Below are 24,250 nucleotides of genomic sequence, written 5' to 3' on the forward strand. Positions count from 1 at the left end.
ACTCATGGAAATGATCGATATTGATGCCTCTTCAATCTATACCCAGAATATATCATTGAAAAGGACGGCACCTCTAGCTCACCGAACGCGCTGGTTATCGATTGGAGCAAAAGATTAGCTAAGCTCTGGTGGTCTTATACGACCGAAACCGGTATTTTCGACCATGCAATGAGATGCGTGAGTCTGACTACTACCCAGCGTCTTAGAGAGCGGTGTACTGATCGTCTCGTGCTGCAGAATTTCGAAATCCCTGGCAACACTGAGCAAAGCCCGTGGGAGGATATTACGATGTTAACAAACATCACCAGAGAGAAAAGACCGTGATCACATGCTCATGGCTACGTTGATGGTCTATGCTGAATGGGGAGATAGATTTGGTAATTCCTCCGTGAGTTTCATGTGCAATTCAAAATAAGACTTTGCTAAAAAACCCTACTATACCAGAATCAATCCCGAAAGTTCAAACACGCGCGGATGGATAGAAGTGCGGATAGAAGTGTGCTACATCTATCCATTAGAATTAGCAAAAGGGCGCTGGACAGTTTCAGGCTGCCCTGAACCGTATTCGTGTCTTGAACCCCTGAACTGAGATAATATTGCGGTCTGGGGAAGACTTATCTGTCTAGCATCTCATGTCCACGAATACTGGGGAAGGCGCTTTCTACGCCCTCATCTTCCGCTGCAGGATTACCTATCTGCTGTGGCAGTGTTGATATACATTTGCCAGGATACTTGGTGGTAGCTGACGGAGTCAGGGACGACGTCAAAATTGCCCTGAAAGAACTGTCAGATGTATGGTTTCGGGGGTTCTCAAAGGCTACTTGGTGCAAATACATAGCCCAAGTTATATCGACACTCGAAGATATGGATGAAATGGTTATCTTTGGCTTCAGTATACGAGACGATGACGAGCTCATCTGAACAATATTTATGGTACGCTCTCGCGGATGTAAAGCGAAGAGCCGTGGAGGGCGCCTCGTCGATGAGCATCCAGCTCGAGACACAGGTGAAGACCAGCATGAGATGCACGTGGAAGAATCTGTGGAGAAACAGGATGATCTCGGGCAAAATCGACTTCGGGTTGTGGTACAAGGTGAGGGCCAGGTGGACACGAACCTCGTTGTGATCGAAGCCAAAAGCCCGGGTGAGGCGGAAGCGAAAGCCCAGCCACCGGGATATATGGGTAGGTCATACGTTTCCATTCCATCAGACCCTGATAACATATTGAATAGGCATGGTCAGGAAGGCAAGGATGAGAATGGAGAAGAAGAGTCGGGTTGTATACGACGTTGCGACAAATTCTTTCGTCTTCAACTACTATCACTTGAATGACGAGGGGAGGTAGGAGCGCTTAGATTCCTTATGATTGCTTGCATTGGCTGATCTCCGACAGTGGACGAAGCACACGCTGTCCCTGGGTACCAACCCGGATCGGACATGATATTCCGCTTATTATTAAGGCGATGACTGATGCGTCCCTACTCTCTCCCTACCACTCGCAGAGAAGCTCGCGGCTGGCCCCGGTGAAGTCAAGCATGAATGTAGAGCACAGGCAGTCCCGGACTGCAGACACGATGAACATCGACGAGAAGGAGGGATATGGAAGGGATAGTATTAGATAGATAGAGATCTTGCTTATATCTCTCTATCATCTTGATGTAGCGAACGAAGAGTACACCGCATGGGAGCCACCCTCGAATGGGTCAAACCCATCGCAACTCACCCCAGACCACGGAGTTTTCAATGAACAGAACTATGTAAACTCTGCTGACATGGAAGCCCTTGTATCGACCACCATTGACACCAGTCCATACAGCTCAGGGTCATCATTCCGTCAGAAGAGTCCCTCTGGAAGTTTAAAGCTCCGCAGAAGATTTTAGACAACAGGGACTACCAAAGGGAAGACGGCGAAGAAGCATGTGAAATATTCAATATTGCAAACGCGAAGGCACCGAGATGAGATCAATGAATTGCCCGACTTTGCTCAAGTTCTGGCAGCCGGTGGCAATCGCTGCCATCATTGAAATTAGAGATAAGACGTACCTCTCGGGAGCTGTACTTGGAGACCCAGTTGGCTTAGGGAAAACGTGGGAGGCTGTGGGAGTAATTCTTCATGTGAGCAATCCAAGCCCCCGAAAACGGCTTTCCCAGACTGACCATATACAAGATTTGGGAGAGATACAACGACCAAGTCATCCAAACCCAGCAGGATCAAACACCCGTGCCAAAGGCGAAACCGTTCTTAATTGCTGTGCCACCGGCTCCCCGGACGAAGCACGTCGACTGCCATAGGGTAGATAAAATCACGTGGCTACTTATAGCGGAGAACATTCTCCGGGCCGATCCATGCACCCAATCCAACCCCAGTCATTGCTCAGTATTTAATGTGCCTGTTTTATGATATTAGTTTTCTACTTTGCGATGTTGCTTTTGGCCTGTGATAATAGAATTACCAAACAAGACTTTGCTTTTCTTGACACCAGACAGAGCTTCATTGCTATCTCTATCATGTCTCTTTAGAATGACAAAGCAGGACTAGACAAAGCCAAGGAGGTTTTACATTATCGGCCAATCTAAACATGGATCGATGATAACAAAATAATCTACCCAACTGGTCATGTTTCATATCTGCGCTGGATACTTAGAGCTGTTTGTTTTGATAGATAGTCTCAGTTTACTTTATATAGTACCTAGAATCATATTCCGATTGGTGGCTTATATAATGCCTATTTTGACATCTTGAGTTTGTGTATCTTCCGACCAATCATTGCCTAAACCCTGTCGTAAGCAAGGATGCGAGTCATGGTCTTCAATTAACTGATTAGAGTCGACCTATTGTCACCAGTAGTTTACTATGGGTTGGTACAAAGAACGGTGCAGGTTTTAGTTCTCGTTAGATTCAAGGATTGCTTCAAAAATTGGTTTGACAACACCACTATACTAAATACAGTAAGTTTGTGGACAAAGGACACGTATTCGGCGCTAAATCGCGATGCTATTAATCGGTTAAAGGAATGAATCGATTTGATTGCTCGAATTGGATGGTTATTTACTCCACCATGGTGGACATGATGAACGGAAGCAAGATAGATAAGATAGACTTCCCACAACTTTAGATGTAGTTTCCCTACTAAAACCTCTTCACTCATTCTGCTAAGCTGTCAGAATGCAAATCAAAGCCCTCATCTTTGGCCTGGGGAACGTCCTATGCTTCTGGTCACCCCCATCCAATATCAACATTCCACCCAACATCCTGAAATGCATCATGTCTTCTGATATCTGGTTCGACTATGAGAGAGGAAAATACACACGAGAAGAGTGCTATGCAAAAATTGCAGAACGGTTCACCATCAAGGTAGATGATATGGCGTCAACTATGACACAGGCACGGCAGAGTTTACGCATCGATGGGGATATGATGTCGTTGATTAAGCAGATTAAACAGGAACACAAGGGCTTGAAAGTTCATGGTATGACCAATACTCCGTCTGGTGAAGAGGAAATTATACACGCCATCGCAAGAGAGTGGCCTGTATTTGACCACACTTATATATCTGGTACTGTTGGTATGCGCAAACCAGATACCTGCTTTTATAAATACGTCCTCGAAGATATAGGTCTATCTGGTCAAGAGGGGATGGCGATATTCGTGGATGATAGTCCAGAGAACATTCTCTCTGCTCGATCATTCGGGATACGGAGTATTCTATTCACCGGCTATGAGCAGGTTCATCGACAGCTACTCAACATCCTCGGTGATCCAATTGAACGGGGATATGATTTCCTCACTGCCAATGCGAAGAATATGTACAGTCTAATTGAGACTGGGGAGGTGATACGGGATAATTTTGCGCAGTTGCTGATACTCGAGCTGACAGATAACATGTAAGTAGCTCATATTTTGAAAGACGTCGCTGAGAATTAGGGATCTGGTCGATTTTCAGCCAGGTGAGAGGGCTTGGAATTACTTTATCGGTAGGCATACCATTATCTTGTGGATATATCTAATATCATATAGGAAAGCCTGTTCATACAACTGAATCCTTCCCCAACGACCTCGACACAACATCCATTGCTCTCTCCATCCTCCCAAAAAACAATTCCCTAATCCACTCCATCATGGACGAAACGCTCACCTTGACCAATCCAGATGGAATATTCCTAGTACTTCACCCTCTTACCTATCTATACATAGATCTAACAAAATAGACATACTTCGACCCCTCCCGCCCCCGCATCGACCCCGTCGTGTGTGTCAACATCCTCACCCTCTTCTGCAAGCATAACCGCCATCACCAAGTCCTGCCAACCTTTCACTGGGTGCTCAGTATCCTCCGCCACAGAGCGTATCTGGATGGAACACGGTACTACCCATCTCCAGATGCATTTTTGTATTTTCTCACGAGACTTGTGAGTGTCCTTAACAATAAGGCGTTGAGAAGTGAGCTTCTTCCCTTGCTGAAAATGCGTGTGAATGAGCGGATTGGAGCAGTTGGGGACGCTACTTCTCTTGCTATAAGGGTTCACGCGTGTAAGAGCCTAGGGATAGGTAATGAAAGGGATATGGAGGCATTGAAAAAGGCACAACTTGTTGATGGAGGATGGCCCGCGGGGTGTATATACCAGTTTGGATCTTCTGGGTTGAAGATTGGGAATAGAGGGCTCAGTACGGCGTTTGCGGTCAGGGCTATACAGACACCGGTTGATAATTCGGATGATGTTGGATGGAGAACAATTTTGATATTTCTGGTTTTGGGTTTGGGGGTTATGTGGTTTTGTCACGGTCTGGGGTATCTCTGTTGACTTTGTAGCATTTTTCCTTGTCTTACTGAGAGGGCAATATGCTCTATTGAGAATAGAAAGTGTATAATGTAAGTAAGAAATATATCAAAAGTTTTCATGTACACTCTAAGCAAGATAACCTCATCCAAGTCTATAATAAGAAAAACAATCGGAAAAATAACCAGAAAAAGTACAAGAAGAAGAAAAGAAAAGAAAATCAAACACCCGAATCCTCCTGCACAATATCATCAACAACATCATAAGCCTCCCAACTTGCACAATTATCCCGTAAAGAGTCATAATCAATGAGGTTATGCATCTCATCTTTCCTCTCCACAAACTGCAGCGCAAACCCTTCAGCAACATGCCATCCGATATGACAATGCATCAGCCATGCTCCTGGGTTATCTGTTTCAAACGCGATAAGCAAGTATCCGTTTGCTCCCAACATGGCTGTATCTCGACGAGGCGGATTGTTGGTGTTCACGACTCCATCCCATGGATTCGTGCCTTGCGCAAGGACGGAAAAGTCATGGCCATGCAGATGGATAGGGTGAGGGACGGGGAGGGAGGTGTTGATGAGGAGGTAGATCCATTCGTTTGCGTTGGGGAGGTCAATCACCCCTGTTGAAGATGAGGCGGTGATGTTCTCATCGTTGTATATTTGGAGGAGAGTTGGATTCTCCCATGACACTTCCAACGTTGTGCTGTTGAGATACCATCGAAACAGATTGTCCGAGTTGCGGTTGACGGTCACGTCTGTCATGGCGCTCCAGTCTGCCGGGGCAACGTTTTTGGGGAGGTATGGGATGAGGCTGGTGATGGGCTCGTCGTTGCAGGTCTCGTTGAATGCGTAGGCGGTTGTGGTGGGTATGGTTGCATTCTGGCCGTAGTGCATGATGCCTTTGATATTGTCGGTGCTGTCGTTCTCTGAACATGCTGCTTGAGGAATTGCTCGGATCCAGAATGAGTCTGTTTCTGAGGTAGATTGGTTGGCGTGGATGATGAGGTCGTATCGTTGGCCTGTCTGTATTAGTATTGTATACTGATTCGTATAAGTGTAGACATACCCATTGCGATATCAACAAACTGCGCTGTATAAGGAACAATCGGCACAAAATCCATCGCAATCACCGTCAACTCATGATTGTCAATCATAAACTTCCAGTGCGTATCAATGGCCGTATTGACCAGTCTCAGCCGATAGGAGATCCCCTCGCTGACATCCATCGTGAATCTCTCCCCGCCATCCCCGTACACATTCGTCCCGTTAATCAGCCCATTATCCAACGTTGGAGGGTCGTTTAACTGCGCAGACAGAAACAGTTCGTCGACTGTCCGATGAGACCAGTCGGAGAGGATTACCACCCCTTTATCTTCGTCGTAGTTCGCCGTCGCTGGTCCGTTGACGACGATCCCCCCGTATACGCCCTCCCATGCTTGGAGACCGATATGCGAGTGATACCACGATGTGCCGTATTGCGTTGCGCGCCATGAATATGTCATCGAGGAACCCGGTGCAGTCGGACATTGCGTTATTGATACAACGCCATCATGCTGGTTTGAACCTTTCTGCCAGACGCCGTGCCAGTGGATACTTGTTCCGTTTTTGACTTCCTCGAGATGGTTGGTGACATGCACGATGACATTATCTCCCCAGTCTGCGTAGATGGTTGGTCCGGGGACGCTCCCATTCACAGCAATAGCAGGTCGAGGGAATCCATCCGGCGCGATGATGACTTCGTCAATCGAGAACCAGTATTCACGCGTGACGTTTGTTTCCGGGACTGTAGTTGTGTAGTCGGTGGTGATATCGTAGTCGCCGCACCATGTTGATCTGTCTTCTGCGCTATTACAGGCGGCGGCAGCAGCAGCAGCGTATAGATATATCCAAGACAGCTTCATATTGTCGTTGACTTGTATAGAATCGCGCTGCTTCAATCTTGGCTCCATCCGACTCCCATATTTATATCCCGCCTGACAACCACCCGCCAACATACAAATCTACATCATGATTTCCATCCCAACGAGGCAAAACCAGCACCGTTCCACCACATCCTCACCCACACCCAATCATCGCCCTCGCCCATCCTCCCTGTCTCCCTCGTGTCGTCGAGCCCGTCAGCAATACCCCGATATAGCCACATGCAGTCATTCGCCCGAGCATACGAGATAGCGATCAGGGTTGATATAAGTATGCGATGCTCGTTACCGAAAAGCTAAACATATCCTTTTCTTCCAGATTTTACTGTTTCATGTTGTTCTTTCTCGCCGATGCGTTACTCAGGGTCGTTTCAGGTTATTCTGGGGGTGGTGGGCGTGGTTTTGTGCGTGGTGAGGGTTGTGCAGGCGCAGGAGAATGCGTTCGGTCTTTTTGCGTATGGCGAGGGGATTAGTGGGTTGCTGGTGCATTATGTCGATGGTATGGCTGTCTTACTCTATCTGCTCTATCCACTATACTGGGTCTAAGGCTGATGATGATACCTAGGCTTGGCTCAACTCGGGAATTCGGATGAGAGTGTTGCTGGAAAGATTCCTGTTTACTATATGCTCCTAAAAGTCCTTATCATTTGATATTATACTAATTATGATAGTTACAACAGGGGAAAAATCCACCTGGATAGCCCACAACACATCCACCCCATCGACAAACCACTTCTATACATGACCAAGTCCTCCTCCGCGACATCCCCCATGGGTCAGCACAGAAAGCGAACTTAACACCGCAAACTCAACAATGTGTGGTCCGTGTACGGTAATTACGTGCTAGTCAACGTGGCAGACGCAAATTTCTACGCCTACCCAATCACCGGACAACAAGGCTGGTATGCGCTGACTTGAGCGAGTCCGAATCACCGGCGCAAAATGCAGTGCTGGTGACGCTGAGAACGAATGCACCGGCCTCGTCTGTGCCTGTCTATTGAGCTACGTGGATGGCATCCCTGCAGGCTGGGCTGATTGTCGGGATGATCTAGCGAATCGGGGATTTGGGGTGTATGTGTATGCGAGTAAGCGGACAGTTCGGAGGATTTAGATAACTTGGTATTTATGGGTGATTTGATCTGGGCCGGCCTGGGCTTTGGGGGTTATCCTTGTTATAGCTTATCTATTATAAGATGGTGTGATTGGTGCATCGTTGGTTGATGGGGATGATCCTGGTAGCCCTACAATAAGCAAATATATTTATAGTACGGCTTGCCTTATTCCACGCTGTAGATGTATTTGAAATAATATGCATGTCTAACGCTAATGCAATCTGGTATATGAATAAACAAAAGTAAATCTAGACTGAACCACGGCGCTGGGGAAATGGCACGACAGATGGGATCCACGACGCCCCGTGGTCAAACGAACAGATCCGCCCTTCCCCGGTCCGCCACACCCCGAATCCGGCAAACCCGCCGTCAATGGCATGATAACTGCCCGTCACGTGGGTCTTTTGCGTGCCCTTTTCTTCATCGAGGAGAATGTCCAGAGTGGGCTGGTCGACTCGGCGCTGCACGATGAAGAGCTTTTCCTCTGCGCGTAGTTGCGGGTTCTCCATGGATAGTAATGTCGCCTCCCACTGTTCGGGTGTGAGGTCTTCCCCGAAAATGATGTCCTTGGGTCTGCCCGCGCGGATGGGTTTGAGGACGTAGTCGTTCTTGATGGTTTTGTTCTCGTGGCTTTGGAAGATTAGCTGGTCGAGTTCGGAGGAGCCAGGGATGATGGTGGGTAGGATATTGGTGCGGAGGAGATCTGCTTGAGCCGAGGTGAGCACGTGGTGTCGATGGACGAGGTCGTCGAGTTCTTGGAGAATAATTCCTAGCATGCGCTTATCCTGTACGAGATAGACGGTTCGTAAGTCGTTAATGCAGTACAGGGAGATGTGCTGTAGCATGTCCTGTGATAGTGCTCTGAGTTCTTCCTGGTCGAGTTGCATTCCTAGCTGGTGAATCGGTTCGAGATGTTCACCGTGCTCATTCACTAGTCGGCAGGGGTTTGAGCCGAAGCGTTTTCGGAGACAGCAGAGAATATAACCCGTCTTGGAATGGGGGCTGGGTATCAATCGGAGGTCTTTACTGGTAATGACAGTCGGTTTCAGGTTACGATCGAGTCGTTTCGACATGAGATGGCCCAGAATTCTCATCGACACTGCTCGATCTTTGCCTGTAAGGAGATGGATTTGTTGGCGTGGATCGTAGACGGTAAAGAGGCGTTGTAGCATCTATTTCGTTAGCATTGCCCAAGTAGATTGAAAGCATGGCCTACCTCTCTAGAATTAGTGGCTGGAAAAAAACCCCTTTCTTTCGCACCAATATCAGTCAACCCCTGATGGCCATAAACGACAAAAGGAAACAGATCAAAGGCACATCGCGCGTTGATGTCGCACACGCGCAGCTCCTGCCGCTGCCCAGATGGGGTCGGGACATTCTCGATCAGCAGATCGGGCCGCCAAATGCCTTTGCGGATGTGAAACGGTCGCATCTTCTTTTCCTCGGAGGTTTTATGTATCCACTGCCCAGAATTAACAGTTATCGTTAAAAATAAACAATAAATGAGAATTACCTGCAACACCTCCTCCTCACGTTCTTCCAGGGGCATCCTCCGTGGCAAAGCAGCCTCATGATCCACCCACCACCGCTCCACAATATTCGTCACGGCGAGATCCAACGCATGGTGGAATTTCCGCAGATTGTCCAGCTGAAGACGCGACACGAGCAGAGGATGCGGAGAGAGGGGAAAAGTCGACGAGAGCGAATACGGAGCTCTGCGCGAGGAAATGTCGAGACTGGAGAGGAAGGCTTTCCGTTCGGCGAGTCGTGTTTTGGGGTCTGTTCGGTCGGGGTGAGAGGGGGTGAGGGGGTTGGTGGTTGCTGCGAGGGAGATTTGCTGAATCATATTTTAACGGGATATCTGAATATATACTCCTGTCCGTGTATCAAGGAGTATATAGAAGACGATGGTTGAAGGAAGGAGGAGGAGAAGGAGAGGAACCGAGATATGGGGTTGAAGGAGAACGCGGGGATCGCATGACTTTGAGGGGAACTGCAGATCAGGCGATTCGGCCAATCATATGACACGCTTTGTGTGAGATCATAAGGTACGTGCAACCTAGTTTTCAATTATTTAATTTATTAAATTTATTGAAGGAGCTTATATTTGATTACGAGAATATCCATAAATTATAATATATAATTGTCTCGTATTATAGGTGTATAGGTTCTCATACCAAGGTTAACAAGGGCCGGTCCACCGCCACCAAATCTTATCCGAGGTTCAAACTTCCAATAACTTCATTTTCTCTTTTCTTCCATATATTTTATTATCTCTAAAAAAGAGCACATATGAAATCAACAATATAGGCACGTACCACATTCTGTTGCTATGAAAAATAAAATAAAATAAAAATAAAAGAAAGAAAGAAAGAAAAGTTGGTGATTGCTCACGGTATCTTGTTTACGCAACAAACCCCTTCGGGGCCCGCGGACCGCGAGCGCAGTATATGAGAATATTTTCCAGTCCATTTCCTTCATCCTCCCTTTTATTTGTGATTTTGCCGTCCAACAAAAAGGAGAGATACGCAATTATGCAAGGAATAAAAGAGGTCAACCTCGATAGCGACATTGATTTTGTCCAGACCCCAGCACCCAAGCCATCGAGGTTTGCGATCGGTGAAGACTGGGGAATTCCCTCGACGAATGTGAGTACCATGCATTCCATCTTTGTCCACTTGCTCATGGGCACTCCCAGTCACCAGCCATCCACAACCCTCCCTTAGCAGCCGACGGGGCTGGAAACGAGAGCTTCTCCAATCGCTTCTTAATCGGTGCCCTGCTGGGAGTCCCGGCTTTCCTGACATGGATATTTGGCGGCGGAGTGAAGGCAGCATTCCTGCTTGGTCTGGTCACAGCGCTGCCAATTCTGGTGGTGTTTTGGACTTGGACATCGACGTGTAGCCCACGGATCAACGAGAAGGTTAAATTGCCAGGACGGCCAGTCGAAGAGTACTTGACGTTCAAGAGCCAGATGGACCGGGTGAAATGGCAGGGTCGGAATCGGATTGCCATGCAGACCTTTTGCGAAATGTATCTCGATGGCCGGGTGGATTTCAACGGAGACTGTCTGGACATGATGGAATACCGGCATGATTGGTCACACTTTGGCTTTACCTGGCAGCTGTTCAAATTCATCCTGTTCACGTTTGCACGGGATGTTCTGTCTCATACGAAATCGCAGGATGAGGAGCAGATCCGGCCGAACTACGACCGCGGCAACGATCATTACGCCTGGTTCCTGGGCCCTCGGATGATCTACACTTCGGGCATCATTTCCGATCCGGAAAAGGAGGAAACACTGGAGGAAATGCAGGATAACAAGATGGCGATTGTCTGCGAGAAGCTGGCATTGCAAAAAGGCGAGACCCTGTTAGATATTGGCTGTGGATGGGGGACACTGGCCAAGTTTGCGAGTCTCAACTACGGAGCGAAAGTGACTGGCCTCACGATTGCGCAACACCAAACCGCATGGGGAAACGATGCTCTCCAAAAGGCTGGCGTCTCTGAATCCCAGAGTCGCATTCTCTGTATGGACTATCGCGATATCCCCCGTACGCAGTATGATAAGATCACGCAGCTCGAAATGGGCGAGCATGTCGGGGTTCGGAAACTCACCGGCTTCTTCCGCCAATGCTATGAGATGCTGAAAGACGACGGCGCCATGTATGTGCAACTGTCTGGTTTGCGACAGGCCTGGCAGTACGAGGACTTTATATGGGGTCTATTTTTGAACAAGTATATCTTCCGTGGCGCGGACGCCTCCACTCCCCTTTGGTACTATATCATGTGCTTGGAACGGGCTGGATTCGAGATTAAAAGGTGGGCCCATGCGATACACCGTGAGAATACTGGATACTAATATTCTGGACACCAACAGTGTTGATACCGTCGGGGTCCATTATTCAGGCACGCTTTGGAGGTGGTATCGGAATTGGATTGGCAACGCACCAACTATCAAAGCCAAGTACGGCCAACGTTGGTTCAGAGTGAGTTCTGTCTCAATATGCTTAATCTGATAAGTGTCTAATATGTGTAGATTTGGGAGCTCTTCCTTGCTTGGTCAGTCATTGCCGCTCGTCAAGGCAGCGCCACTTGTTTCCAGATCCTCGTCGTGAAGAATCTCAACTCCACGCATCGAATCAACGGGGTGCCATCCCAATTCGGGTTGTCTGCTGCCCTTGCCTCGAGCGTCAAGTCTGGCAAGTCAAGATTGCCATGAGCCGTGTATGAAGCGAGGGAAAGTGGCAGGATACTAGCCGGCATAAGAAGCGAGTTCCTTTCTCATAGCATCCAACGACGTTTGGATCTCATCAATCCTGGCCAGCACTAACTTGCCATTTTCATTCAATTTTGGAACAGAAGAGCCGTGGACAACTAAATTTTTCGCGTCTAATTTTCGGATTTTCTTCTTGACCTGTATAATAGCTTCTATGGCGTTTAGTCAGCCTGAAAGTACTTGTAATCTCGAACATCACCATTGGGGCTACGTACTAATCGCGTATCTTGCTTCTGCACGCCCGTAGAAGTTATCGGCAACGTCTTTGACGAATTTCAACTCCGGCATGGTGTCTGGAGCGATAACTTTGAATGGTGATGGCCGTCCATTTTTCTTTTCTAAACATGGTAGCTTTGTTAGAAAAAGCAACGCAGAGGAAAAGTGACAAGGCATACCTAGACGATAGATCGATTCGAAGATGTCAAAGAAAGGCTGATGTGCGTCGCATAGCGTCTCACCAGTCAAAGCCCAAAAGTAGATCGCCATCGGTAGTTTCCACCCATGATCAAACTGATCTGTGAGCTGTTCAACAACCATCTTCGCATCGTGAACTTCCTCTGATGAGAGCGGTGATAGAGGTGGATTTCCCCAAATGGATTTGCGAAGCCAATCAACTTCTCTCGCCCAATCCGGATTTTTGGGCATTTGCTGAAAGTGAGGTTGTACATGGCCAAGTCGATTCTCTCCAAGGACTGCTTCCGCGGACACAACCTGGCACTTGCCTGCGATCTTCATCGATCCCTGAGAGAGATATTCGCCAAAATACCAAGTGGGCTTATTCCTCAGGCGCCACATTTTTTCAAGATTATAACGGAACCCAGGATCGTCAAGCCCGAGAAAGGGCTCCATAATATCTTTGTCCCGGATGAATGCCCCTCTTTCAAACTGCTCCGTATCGACAACATATAGCTTGACATCACTCAGTGAGCACCGATCCTTTATATGTCGATAATGGATGTACTGAAGCGCAAACAGCAAGGAGCTAGTCCATGATACAAAGTTGTCGTTTGCCTTATGCTTTTCCCACCAGCGCAGGTGCTGATTGAGGGTATAAGCGACATCCTGTTGTTCCCCGTCATAGAAGCTAGAGAAGATATCTTTCAACGACGACGGGTTGTTTTGGCAAGCTGCTTCTGATCGTACCCATCTCTCGTTGGTCTGTCCTTTGGAAAACGGAAATACGGCACGGAAGAGATAACGGGGGACATTGTCGAACGTGTCTTTTTGAGGTTTAAACAACAGACACTCCGGTAGTTCTGGTTCGTCATTCATACTAACATCTCTCACACCACTGGTCAGGTCCTCGATCGACATTTTGAATGTTGGTCTTCTTGGTTTGAAAGCTTTGATGTGGCGCTATCGAACTTGGAACAAAGAATGATGATGAGTTGCAATCTAGCCACGGCCAGATTGATGGCTTTATATACGCCAATTTTTAATAAGAGCGCAGCATAATAACAAAAAATCCCGCAGGTGCTAGGCTGCCTGAGTTCATGCTTCAGACATACAACACCAACATCCATATTTGCTGCGCCCACTGCCGCAGCCTGTAATATCATCTCGGAAGTGTCATACATCTAAGCCTGAGACATTCTTTTGGATCTGTCGTTCACCTCCAATGATGACATAGCCTCGTTGTGGCGCGAGGCTGAAGGCGCCGCAGCGATGTCAAGGCAGCAGGCACCAGGGCGCTTACATCTGACGGTGACGGTATTCCATCTATCCGACCATAGCAATTACGCTATTCTTTTCAGTGTTTCGTTTTCTGGATGGGCATACGATTCAGATAACAATTTTTATGTCCATTAAAGACACGACTGGTAGGTTAGGCTGAATTAGCCAACACATGGAAGGCCCTCAATGAGGGTAGATATCCTTGTATGTACACTCCAGCCAATTGGGGGTTTCCCATTGCAGCAACCCAACATTTAAATATTTATATAGTTACTAATAGTAAAAGCTCTGGAGAAGTAGCTTCTTAATATTTTACTAGCCAGGGAAGATACTACTATATACTACTTAGGTATTATATATATCTACTTTAAAAGCTATTATCTAGTACTAACCACCTTAATATTTAGCCACTTTCTTATCCGTTATGAAAATATCATGTCAGATCTCCAGCAGAAAGTCAAGCCCGTGTTAGATAGTCAACAGGCCTCTCGATAGAGTCTGATGCAAGTTCCTGGGCCGACCCGTCCAGTCAGATACCTCAACACCATGAGTGGAACATATGTAGGCAAGACATGGTCGAATGCCTAGCAAAGACCACATGGAGAACTTACAACCGGGGACAAACTAATCATGTCAAATAGAGTGTTAGCCTCACTGCCGGATGGCATTCAGTCAACTAGAAGAATACTCTGTTTTGCACTCAACTATATTTACAGAACTCGACTCCCTATCTAAGGCCGTCTAAGCCTGATGCACCAGACCTATAGATCAATATGATATATAGTGTTTATAGTGAACTTGGATGGCATTCAGTCATCTATAGAAACATTCCGTTCTTCCACCCTATTAGTACAAACTACAGCTCTCCCTCTAAGCCTGATGCACCAGCGCCTTGGGCGAGCCCCAGAGCTTGCGAGTGGCCGCAAACAGCGCATTGATCATGCCTTGGGCCTCCTCGTCCATTTCCATGTCGCAGTCGGCCTGCGACTCTTCGACATCCACCACATCCTCCTCCTCGAGGGTGTCAACGTGCTCGGTCGTCGGAGTGTGCGAGCTGGGCAGCTCGACCTTGACGGTGGCCGCGTGGCTGGGAACGCCCTTCTTGTTCAGCACGAAGAGCATGTAGTACCCAGGGAGCGCAATGCCGGCATCGTCGGGGATGGCCGCGTGGTAGAGAACACGGTCACTCTGGGCCTGAGCGGGCCGGGTGAGCTCCAGCGGGATACGGCGCTGGTCGGTGTTGACGGTGTGCGAGACGGAGCCCAGACGGATCATCGAGGCGTTTCGGATGTCTGCGTCCGCGTGGAAGGCCAGCTTGGCGCCGACCTTGACTTGGTACTTGTTGTCGACAATCTCCGGCGTGTTGGGGCGCTCTGCCGGGGTGCCATCCTCGCGCAGCAGGTACGGCGGCGTGAAGATCTGCGCATCGTAGTGGTTGGCCGTGCAGTTGCCACAGAGCCCGCTGCCGCCGTTGAGGACGGTGGCGTCCGGCAACAGGATGGACAGACTGTGGTAGACACGGACGATGTTGTTCTGCTTCAGGGGCAGGAAGATGTCCCATTCGGGGTGGTAGATTTCGGGCGTCAACTGGACGTCGCGCTCGGCCTCGTTGAAGGGCACGCCGAAGATCTCGCCGCCGGCAATGAAGACCGTGCCGTCCGGGAGCACGACCGAGGTGTGGTAGACGCGCTGGTTGTACATGCCACCGGCGAACTCGTTGGTGGTGCCGTTCAGGCCCGCCACTTTAACTACCGGCCGCCTGAAGGGCTCCTTGATGGTGATGAGATGGGCATTGCGGGAGCCATACGAGCCGTCGTAGTACTCCTGGCCGCCAAAGGTCAGGATCTTGCCGGCCACGGCGTCGAACATGACGGCGTTGCCCGAGGTCGAGTCATGGTCGTTGAGGCGGAGCGTCGCCTTCTTCACAGTGCCGTTGCCGTGAGTGTCGAACCAGAACATCGTCTTGCTTGGGCCGGCGTGGAAGACGGTGCCCTTCTTCCAGCCAAACAGCCAGGCGTGGTTGTCGTTGCGCAGCGGGATGTCGACCGTGTGGATGACATCGGCCTTGATGTTAGGCAGGATGCGCCAGCGCTGGGTCGCCGGGTCGTAGACCTCGCCGTCCTTGGGCGAGTTGGAGCCGCCGCTCCACGAGCCACCGATGGCGAAGATCTTGCCGTCGGACAGCGTGGTCGAGGCGTGGTATCCGCGGTGCAGGTTCATGTCGCCGCCGGGGATCCACTCCGAGCCGTCGTAGATGCTGGTCTTCTGCGAGTCGGCACCGCCGGACACCACGATGTGGCCTTCGCCGTCCATCGAGATGCCCGGGCAGAACATGTCGTGGTGGGTGTTGGTGACGTTGGTCTGGATGATGTCCTCCAGGTACGGGTCCCAGGTGGCCGTGAAGGTCTTGCCTCCGGGCGACGCAAAGAAGCGGTCGTCGGTCCAGGCCGACCAGAGCATGATGTTGTGGCGACCCTTGGAACCAAAGCCATGGGCGCCCGCGGCGGCGGTGATGGGCATGTCTAGGGTCGGGCCCCAGACACCCTTGGAGGGCTCGTCGGGGAGCACGGCGTTGGTGGTGTAGACGTTGACGTCGACGATCTTGGTGACGGCATCGGGATACTTCTGGCTAGGATGCTTGGGGGGAGGTGCCTCGCTCGTGGCCACGATCTTGACGAATCGGGCCTCGATGGCTTCAAAGGCGGACATCTTGGGGCTCTTGTTCCAGCCCCAGGTGCCGTACGCAACCTTTGTCCAGGCGCGCTCATTCTTGCTGACCCAGACCTCGTGTTTGGCGATCTGGCCGCGGTCCTCCTCGCCCAGCAGAGGACGCATGGAGATGCCGTTCACGTTGCGCACCTCGTGCAGGTCCAGGACGAGTACATCCGGCTTATCAACAGAGAGCGGCTCGCTGGCCCAGTGGGTCTGCGCGAGACCGTCGTTGGCATACTCGCACCTGCTGCCGTTGGCCACGCTGGAGCAGTGCGCCGTGAACTGATCGCGGGGCAAGAGCTTGCCGTTACGAGGCCGGGCCTGCCAGAGATAGGCCTCAGGGTCCACGGGCCCAAAGGTCTCGGGCTCAATGTGACTCGAATCGATGGCAAAGGGGATGTGAGACTCCGCGCTGTGAGACTTCGCGTTGGCGTCCACACAGGGGGCAACCAGCCCCAGGAGAAGGCCGGAGGCCCAATGGAGCTTCATTTTTAAGAGAAGAGTGAAAGAAAGATGGCTTTCTGGAGAGAGACAGCGCGGATGGGCCGGCCGGGGTAGAAATAGTAGAAATACCAGGCGGCTCAGCTTGACCCAGCACCACACCGCCAGCACCACAGCTACGGCGCTCGCACAGGCCAAGGCATGATGAAGAAAATTCGGAATCCTTCATCTGAGTTCAGCTGAATTCCGCAGAGATCGTGACGTAGGTGATTTCCCCAAGTGGCTGAGATGGTCCTGTTCTTGGGTTCTGGCGATGTCCTCCGCCAGCCATCCGAGATTGCGATCTGCGCAACATCTCCACGCAGGGCCCACTGGGCTTCGCACCAACAAACACAAACCCATTATCTATCATCCAGTCGATCATGGTTCCCTCTGCAGCGCTTCGGTTCCAGCGGGAGAGCCGAGGCGGCAGAGGGCCGTGGCTTGACGTTGACGTTTCCGGAGACAGCCATCAAAATTCAAAGCCAACTCGCCATGCAGACGGACATCCGTGCAGACGAGACATGATTCACGCCGCTGAGGATGAAGACTGGCACATTCCACACGACGGTGAACAGGCATGCTCGCCGATCGGACGTCGATGGTCGCAATCAGAGGCATCTCCAACATCTGCCGGCCGTGCACTCCTCTCCACTCCAGCTGAAAGCTGAAAATCGCTGCAGAGTCTGCCAGATTCTTCATCACCGTTCTGCGTCTTACGCCGGGCTTGCAGCTCCTGTCATCTGGCGATGATCCCCCGGTGGACCCTTTCGCCCGCTTAGCAGGAGTTCGACTGCTCGATCAAGATTCCGACATGGCAACGACTCCACCGTGCTGGGACTAGCAGGCAACCGGGCCTCAGATGAACCTCTGCAAAAGCCAATAGTGCGTGGACCGGGTGTTGTTGCATTCGTGATCTGCCACACCTGACTGCGGAGATCGTATGCAAGTTTCAGCTATTAGCAACACACGGCGCTGATTGGCCTGGGCCGTGATGGTCCATCATGGAGGGGAGGTCGATGATGTCGTGCCTCAGCTGAATTCGCATGGAGGGCAGTGCTGCCGCTGGCCGCGATTAGAAACGCATGGGTCTAATTGGCCATGCCCCTCGTCGACCACCACGGCAGCGAGGGGAGATGGCCATAAGAAGTCGTCTGTCCGGTCGGGCCATGATCGCAATCTGACAGATCCAACAATCTGACCAAATTCTGAACGAAATTCATCATGGCGTCTGAAGTCGACCCCGCCAACATCCAGGGCAGTATCTGGTCAGTATATCCCATGTGCCCCTCTCTCACAAGTGCATCCCATGCTCACTGGTGGTCGACAGGCCCCGTCTCCCCCGGTACTACGAAACCTTCCTGTTTTTCCAGATCAAAGACATCGAAGAGGACGGCTCCTATGAGACGTTCAAAGCACACCTGAGGAAGCTAGTGGAAACCCCCGGCAAGATCACCACTGGCCAAGCGTGCAAGGAGTATTTTGAGAAGCATGACGGCATTAATGAGGCCCGGGAAAGAGTGGACACTCTTCCCGAGGAGCGCGACACGTTCAATGCGATCAACATTACCTTCTCCGGCAAGGGTGTCCCCAAGCTGGTTGGTCCGTACGACAAGGTGAAGCTCCGGGACCTGCTGCATGAGCGCGGCATGTACCAGGACATGGTCTTCGAAGGGCCCGACGAGACCGACTCCCTGGCCCCCGAGTACCGGCCGCCCCATGGCTGGCCCGCAAACAACGATAACTGGCGGTCCGACGGAATGTTCATCGTCGCTGCCCAGCGTGAGGAAGAGCTGGAGGCCACGGTCAAGGACCTCAAGAGCTACTTTAAGATTGCCGACGACCATACCGTTGACGTCCCGGAGGCCAGCGCGAAGATCACGCTGGTCAAGAAGGGAAACGTTCGCAATGCCGATGGCAAAGCGCACCGGAGGCAGATTCCCGACGAGAAGGACCCGTCCAAGACGCGCCTGGAGAACCTCCGAGGCAAGGAGCAGTGAGTGTATTCCTGGGAGATCTCGCAGACCACTTTCTTTCTAACCAGTTGCCCTGTTGCTGCTCAGTCTCGGATTCGAAGACCACATTTCACAGCCGCCCATCGAGGGCCTGGACCCGGAACCCAAGGAGGGCGAGCCCAAGGCTATTGCCCCGGGGTAAGTTGGAGCCTTATCCATCCGTCGAGGACGGTGTGCTGATGCGTTGCTAGTGTGATCTTCCTCAACCGCCCGGGAGACAACACCAAGTCGCCGGCGTGGGCCACAGACGGCAGTTATTTAGCCTTCCGCGAGATCGAGGAGCATGTGCCCGAGTTTAACGAGTGCGGTTTGCTCTGGTCCCCTGCATGAGAGCCAGGCTGATGCGGTCCTACAGATTCGTGAAGACAGAGTCCGCGAAATTGAAAAACTTCAACGACGGCACCGGCGAGAAGCTGGCCGCTTATATGATCGGACGATGGAAGAACGGTAGGAATGGTCCTGTCCCCCGTTTATGAAGACGACTCTAACGGTGCCTCTGCAGGATCCCCCATCGCGCTGGACACGGAGACCTCGGTGGCCCAACATCCCTTTGCCAACAACTTCGAGTTCAAGAAGGACTATACCAGCCCGCAGGAGATCAAGTGCCCGATTGCCGCGCACATTCGCAAGATGCGCCCTCGTGCTGACCTCTACATCTCGAAAGATGGCGGGGCAGTCTCTGCGCAGGAGAACTACTCGAACAACACCAACGTGATCCTGCGTCGCAGCGTTACTTTTGGTCCGGAGCTCCTACCCGGCGAAGAAAAGATGAAGCCCTCAGAGCGCCCCAAGCGAGGCGTCTACTTCATGTGCTACCAGGGCGACTTCCGAAATGGTTTCAACTTCCTGACAAGTCGTAAGTTCCCATCACCCCTGACCTACTCGTCCGGCTCTAACAACGACCAGGCTGGGCCAGCAACGAGGTCTTTTCCGGCAAGAAGGGCATGGAGGAGCGCCCTGGCCAGGACCCCATCGTCAGCCAGCGCAACCGCCCCGACCACCCAGAGCCCATGTTCGGCATCTACGACGGCGAAGAGCCCAAGCAGTTGCACATGGGCTATCTGCCGTGGATCGACCAGCGCGGAGGGGAGTATTTCTTCACCCCGTCGTTGGCGGCCTTGCGGGGGGTGTTTGTGGACGAGGTGGAATAAGCTATACCAAGTTTTTAGGAGATACCAAGTCTTTAGGAATAGACGTTCAATCAACCAAGTGAACCATTTCCCTTCTTAACCCCGTAGTCCGTAGCTCGATCGCCACCAGATCTCTTTGTTCGTTGTGGGTCAGTCAAGGCAATGTTTACGTAAATCACAGGAAAACAAGATCCAGCATCCTCTTCAACTATATCCACATTCCATTCCTATATAAGCCTCTCTCATGTTGCTCCAAGTACATACGACCACAGGGTGTGGAGAACAGGGGCTTCCCGTCCGCTCAGCCGTACTTAAGCCACACGCCGGCAGGTTAGTAGTTGGGTGGGTGACCACCAGCGAATCCCTGCTGTTGTATGTTTTTGTCTTTTTGATATGTTTTTATTGATTGAATGTTTGGTTTCTGTGCTTCTGTTACAACCTCACCCACCCAGTCAAAATTCGTCCTGGCCGTGGCACTTGAGTTTCCCGTTGCTGCTGACAGGCAAAGTCGATATAGATTTAGAGCTTATGATAGTCTACCCACAGCTTAGCATGGCTAATATGCGACAGATATCTAAGGAAGTTGTTGCTGTCAAATTCTTCATGTCACATCAAATATTGAGTAGCTTTTCACGTTCTTTATGGTGCTTGCTCTCTACCTGGATGACACGCCTAGAAAGGCTAAAGACGCTATTTAGCTGTGTAGATTATTATTATTATTATTTTATTCTATTAAGTTAGAATTAAAATGGTAAAAGTCTGTTAATACCATAGGTGTTTTTAATATAAGCAGCGGTATAATAAAGTAAGAAATATGATAATCTTGGCCATGGCACAGCATCACTTAAATATACACATTCCATTACTGAACCCGTGTCCGATAAAGGTAGCGCAATGGATAAAAACCTATGTATATGAGCCTGCTGTGTCCACCAGATACAATTCAGTTTCTAGTCAGGGACTCCATAACTGCCTGAACACTGTGCAATGCCTCAGTTGATGACCCTCTTAGCTGAGTGCATATGATATGCTGATTTGGCCGAAATCCACCAGCAAGCAGCTCTGATGGCATCGACGGCTTATCTCTCCCAAATTACTAAGGTGAACTTTACAACTGTCTTCTTATGCTTAATTCTCCTCCCTATCTATAATATATTCTTACTGCTGCACGCGGCCAGACTCTAACTGGCCAGCTAAACTAGAAGTTATTAAAATGCTATTCGTTCCGCGGGTAACAGATGTGGAGATATGGGGTACTTTATGCTAAACCATAATTAGAACATGAGTCTTGGATCAGATCTTTTCATCTGAAGCCATAATTCAAATTCTGCTTAAATAATTACTGACCAGGTTCGGGCCATACGGGGACTGTCTATTCAGCCAAGAAAAAGAAATCTTTCTCACGATAATATGCGGTGTGTGTTAAGGACCAGATCCTTACAGGCCGAAATGATTTGTCAATGCCCATATGATCTGTTATCTATATGCTCCCTAGTATAGAGAAAAGTCTGGAAATCAGCTGCTCCCGATATGTAACTCCCTTGGTGCCCATATTAAAGCCTTCATTTCTGAATGAAACAAAAGCTATGGTCTAGAGATTAATGGCCAAATGGCCATCAATCACCGAGTCTTTAACATAACACATCAGCCAATACAGCTCTGATCACGGTATACGCACTCATGCTAGTTATATCAAGTGTTAGCTTACCTCAAGCTAATGGCATCGAGCACCATTAGCAGGTTCAGCCATGTCACTTTCCCGCTTGCTCGTTGAAATCGAACCAACAGGACTGCCCGAGCATCCGGAATCCCTGCATAATCGTCAAAAATGTCAAAATATTCAACTCGAGGTGCATACAGCCAGAAATCACATCGAGTACCATCAGTTCCACCATTCAGACGAGCATGGTCGGTTCTAAGGATAGTCAGCATAAGATATCTTTGCCTAATGTAAAGCATACCCTTGGAACAAGTCAATGCACTCCCCAGTCGTGGGAATGTCAAGATCTTTGGTGCCTCCACCGGCCATGGTGATGGTTATGCCAACAGCCAGACTGCTGGAAACGAAAAGGCCAAGAGGCAGAAGAACAGTGGTAAGCTTCATATTGCGAGATAATATGGTGATGACTCGTTCAGCTATGGCTAGGGAATAATGATAACACTGGCAGGAATCAATGGCTATTTATCACTTCAAAATAGCCAAAAGCGTACTGAGTGACGTCGAACGCCAAGAGGATACACCCTGTGGCGGAGTTTCTTGGCTGGAAGCCTGATAGTCTGCAGGATTCTTGGAAAGACCGAGCAGAGAAGATGAATTGAGGATGCTGAGGATGATCTTTAGTCTTACTCCATACGTCATTGACTTCACTGGGGAGATGTACCATTTCACGAGAAGAAGTGGTCTATACAAAGTTAACCTTTGTATGGACTATAAATAGTATAGCTTAAGCCTAGCGCAGTGAGATATCTTTCTATACGAGGCATTCTGAAGCTAAAATCAGGCTCTGGATGTTAGGGTCCGAGGCGGAAAAACAGATTGGACAGCTCGAGGAGGACAAGGGGATTCTGATTTTCATGATATCAAGCAAGACATCAATTGCACAGGCCATCTAGTACTCTATGATCTATGATCTAGTCTACTCTATATGAATGCCGCCTAAAAACCCTTCATCACCCCCTCAATTTTCGCCTGACTTGCCTTCTCCGCCGCAATAAAAGCCTCCAGAGCCTCGTGAAGTCGCTTCTTAGTCTCCGGGTCTGCCTCATTCGCCTGATCCAGCGCCTTGCCTCCATTTCCAAGATAGTCGATGTCACTGCTCGCCAACTTCCCGTCCCAATTGGGTACCAGTGGATCTAAGCGCGCATTTTTTGCGAGTCGAGCGGGGGTTGGTGCAGCGTCACGGTAGGGATGGGCTGGCTTGGGAACGCCCTGCCCGGGCTGCTTCGCGGCATCGTAGGGCAGTTGTGACAGTTCAGTCAACACGGTATGCGGGAGTGTTGCTGAGTGGCAGCCGAGTTCACCGGTTGCCATGGCTTCTTGGGCTGATAGAAAGCTATTCCCAGTTAGATATATCCACCACGATTGAACAAGATAGACAAACCTGGCATTTTTCAACAACGGCTGCTCCTTGCTCGTCTCTCGATACAGCCGCTTATACGTCTCCAGGATCTGAATCAACCGCGACGACATTGGATGCAACAGCGCCGGATCGTTGGACTTGGGCCACACACTCGCATCGAAATGAGCCCGAAGTTCTATTCAACCGTCAACAACGCCCTACATCAAACCCAATACAATACATACCATTATAATAAGGGCTGATATACAAACACCCCGCCTGGCTCGCCGCAATAGCCTGATGCACACTAAACACCGCCGTGCCGAGCGTTTGAATCCCCTCCTTCTGTAGAATCGCACACGCATTCATCCCCGCACCGGTCGCAGGCACTTTAATACAGAACCGGTCGCGGGGGATGCCCACATTCTCAAACTCGCGCGCGTACGCACGCGCATGAGAGACTGTTTCCTCGGTGTTGTACGCGTTTGTGGGGAGGGTTTGGAGGAGGACTCGGCCGTGGATGTTGTTGATGTTGGCTTTGGCCATGAGGACGGCCTGGTTTTGCTTAGCTGGGTGGTGATTCTGGGGTGTGTGATGTCCTTACCATGCGCGTGTAGATTGCCAACCATCCTTGGTCTTTGGATTCCGCCGCGACTTGGTTCAGCAGTTTGTCGTTGTCGGGGTGGCAGAGTCGGGCGTGGGTTAGGATCTGATTGCTTGTCATGTCGTGGGGGGTGATGGGGAGGTTTTGGATGAAGGTTGGATCCATCCAATCGACGTCGATGTTTACTGTCGAGTTATTTAGCAGGATTCTTACATGAAGGAAGTGCGTTCTTACGTTGCTCATTGAGCTTGTCGAGGCATGTCTGGATGCTGCCCATTGTGCTTTTTTTTTTCTTTGTGTGGATGTATCGGGGATAATTTCAAGAAGAACAATGAAAAACAAACGATTAGAGAAATAGAGAGAATATATTGAGAAAGAGATTTAACAGCAAAGCCTTCGGACTTGGAGCTCCGAAGCTGTGATGTGGGGGAAACCCCGCGTTGGGGTTAAGTCCTTAACAGGCAGTGAGACTGCCGATCT

General features: G+C 50.1%; 12 protein-coding genes across 12 annotated transcripts; 6 read left to right on the forward strand and 6 right to left on the reverse strand.

Annotated features, from left to right (window-relative positions):
* Positions 1–1,023: 1,023 nt before the first annotated feature.
* Positions 1,024–1,683, forward strand: ASPWEDRAFT_64253 (uncharacterized protein; the record flags this gene model as incomplete). Its single annotated transcript, XM_040838726.1, has 3 exons — positions 1,024–1,183; positions 1,233–1,341; positions 1,394–1,683. 3 exons carry the CDS (start codon positions 1,024–1,026, stop codon positions 1,620–1,622), a joined length of 498 nt encoding a protein of 165 aa, XP_040694592.1. The 3' UTR covers positions 1,623–1,683.
* A 273-nt stretch (positions 1,684–1,956) lies between these two features.
* On the forward strand, positions 1,957–2,292 carry ASPWEDRAFT_23049 (uncharacterized protein; the record flags this gene model as incomplete). Its single annotated transcript, XM_040832438.1, has 1 exon — positions 1,957–2,292. One exon carries the CDS (start codon positions 1,957–1,959, stop codon positions 2,290–2,292), a length of 336 nt encoding a protein of 111 aa, XP_040694593.1.
* An 863-nt stretch (positions 2,293–3,155) lies between these two features.
* Positions 3,156–4,949, forward strand: ASPWEDRAFT_731540 (HAD family hydrolase). Its single transcript, XM_040839288.1, has 4 exons — positions 3,156–3,885; positions 3,926–3,975; positions 4,019–4,164; positions 4,210–4,949. Exons 1-4 carry the CDS (start codon positions 3,167–3,169, stop codon positions 4,801–4,803), a joined length of 1,509 nt encoding a protein of 502 aa, XP_040694594.1. The 5' UTR covers positions 3,156–3,166; the 3' UTR covers positions 4,804–4,949.
* Positions 4,950–4,999: 50 nt separating this feature from the next.
* On the reverse strand, positions 5,000–6,687 carry ASPWEDRAFT_102505 (uncharacterized protein; the record flags this gene model as incomplete). Its single annotated transcript, XM_040827483.1, has 2 exons — positions 5,000–5,805; positions 5,853–6,687. 2 exons carry the CDS (start codon positions 6,685–6,687, stop codon positions 5,000–5,002), a joined length of 1,641 nt encoding a protein of 546 aa, XP_040694595.1.
* Positions 6,688–7,056: 369 nt separating this feature from the next.
* Positions 7,057–7,356, forward strand: ASPWEDRAFT_166966 (uncharacterized protein; the record flags this gene model as incomplete). The annotated part of the gene is made up of 2 exons (XM_040830089.1): positions 7,057–7,204; positions 7,271–7,356. The coding sequence occupies 2 exons, from the start codon at positions 7,057–7,059 to the stop codon at positions 7,354–7,356; spliced, it is 234 nt and encodes a 77-aa protein (XP_040694596.1).
* A 709-nt stretch (positions 7,357–8,065) lies between these two features.
* ASPWEDRAFT_101498 (uncharacterized protein) lies at positions 8,066–9,663 on the reverse strand (the record flags this gene model as incomplete). Its single annotated transcript, XM_040827393.1, has 3 exons — positions 8,066–8,989; positions 9,034–9,279; positions 9,331–9,663. The coding sequence occupies 3 exons, from the start codon at positions 9,661–9,663 to the stop codon at positions 8,066–8,068; spliced, it is 1,503 nt and encodes a 500-aa protein (XP_040694597.1).
* Positions 9,664–10,351: 688 nt separating this feature from the next.
* On the forward strand, positions 10,352–12,039 carry ASPWEDRAFT_47620 (uncharacterized protein; the record flags this gene model as incomplete). The annotated part of the gene is made up of 4 exons (XM_040836989.1): positions 10,352–10,465; positions 10,516–11,639; positions 11,698–11,806; positions 11,857–12,039. The coding sequence occupies 4 exons, from the start codon at positions 10,352–10,354 to the stop codon at positions 12,037–12,039; spliced, it is 1,530 nt and encodes a 509-aa protein (XP_040694598.1).
* Positions 12,040–12,303: 264 nt separating this feature from the next.
* Positions 12,304–13,410, reverse strand: ASPWEDRAFT_23054 (uncharacterized protein; the record flags this gene model as incomplete). The annotated part of the gene is made up of 2 exons (XM_040832439.1): positions 12,304–12,434; positions 12,492–13,410. 2 exons carry the CDS (start codon positions 13,408–13,410, stop codon positions 12,304–12,306), a joined length of 1,050 nt encoding a protein of 349 aa, XP_040694599.1.
* Positions 13,411–14,577: 1,167 nt separating this feature from the next.
* Positions 14,578–17,257, reverse strand: ASPWEDRAFT_64258 (putative galactose oxidase). Its single transcript, XM_040838727.1, has one exon. It carries the CDS (start codon positions 16,969–16,971, stop codon positions 14,641–14,643), a length of 2,331 nt encoding a protein of 776 aa, XP_040694600.1. The 5' UTR covers positions 16,972–17,257; the 3' UTR covers positions 14,578–14,640.
* Positions 17,258–18,186: 929 nt separating this feature from the next.
* Positions 18,187–20,128, forward strand: ASPWEDRAFT_166972 (Dyp-type peroxidase; the record flags this gene model as incomplete). The annotated part of the gene is made up of 7 exons (XM_040830090.1): positions 18,187–18,230; positions 18,293–18,958; positions 19,026–19,115; positions 19,169–19,279; positions 19,333–19,424; positions 19,480–19,833; positions 19,884–20,128. 7 exons carry the CDS (start codon positions 18,187–18,189, stop codon positions 20,126–20,128), a joined length of 1,602 nt encoding a protein of 533 aa, XP_040694601.1.
* A 1,313-nt stretch (positions 20,129–21,441) lies between these two features.
* ASPWEDRAFT_34390 (uncharacterized protein) lies at positions 21,442–22,267 on the reverse strand. Its single transcript, XM_040833986.1, has 4 exons — positions 22,069–22,267; positions 21,966–22,022; positions 21,816–21,918; positions 21,442–21,736 (listed from the first exon to the last, which is right to left on the reverse strand). Exons 1-3 carry the CDS (start codon positions 22,209–22,211, stop codon positions 21,822–21,824), a joined length of 297 nt encoding a protein of 98 aa, XP_040694602.1. The 5' UTR covers positions 22,212–22,267; the 3' UTR covers positions 21,442–21,736; positions 21,816–21,821.
* Positions 22,268–22,597: 330 nt separating this feature from the next.
* On the reverse strand, positions 22,598–24,149 carry ASPWEDRAFT_34391 (uncharacterized protein). Its single transcript, XM_040833987.1, has 5 exons — positions 24,005–24,149; positions 23,771–23,955; positions 23,412–23,721; positions 23,209–23,362; positions 22,598–23,160 (listed from the first exon to the last, which is right to left on the reverse strand). Exons 1-5 carry the CDS (start codon positions 24,045–24,047, stop codon positions 22,764–22,766), a joined length of 1,089 nt encoding a protein of 362 aa, XP_040694603.1. The 5' UTR covers positions 24,048–24,149; the 3' UTR covers positions 22,598–22,763.
* Between the last annotated feature and the right edge of the window lie 101 nt (positions 24,150–24,250).

The sequence above is a fragment of the Aspergillus wentii genome, assembly GCF_001890725.1.
Source record: "Aspergillus wentii DTO 134E9 unplaced genomic scaffold ASPWEscaffold_1, whole genome shotgun sequence".
Taxonomy (NCBI): Eukaryota; Fungi; Ascomycota; class Eurotiomycetes; order Eurotiales; family Aspergillaceae; genus Aspergillus; species Aspergillus wentii.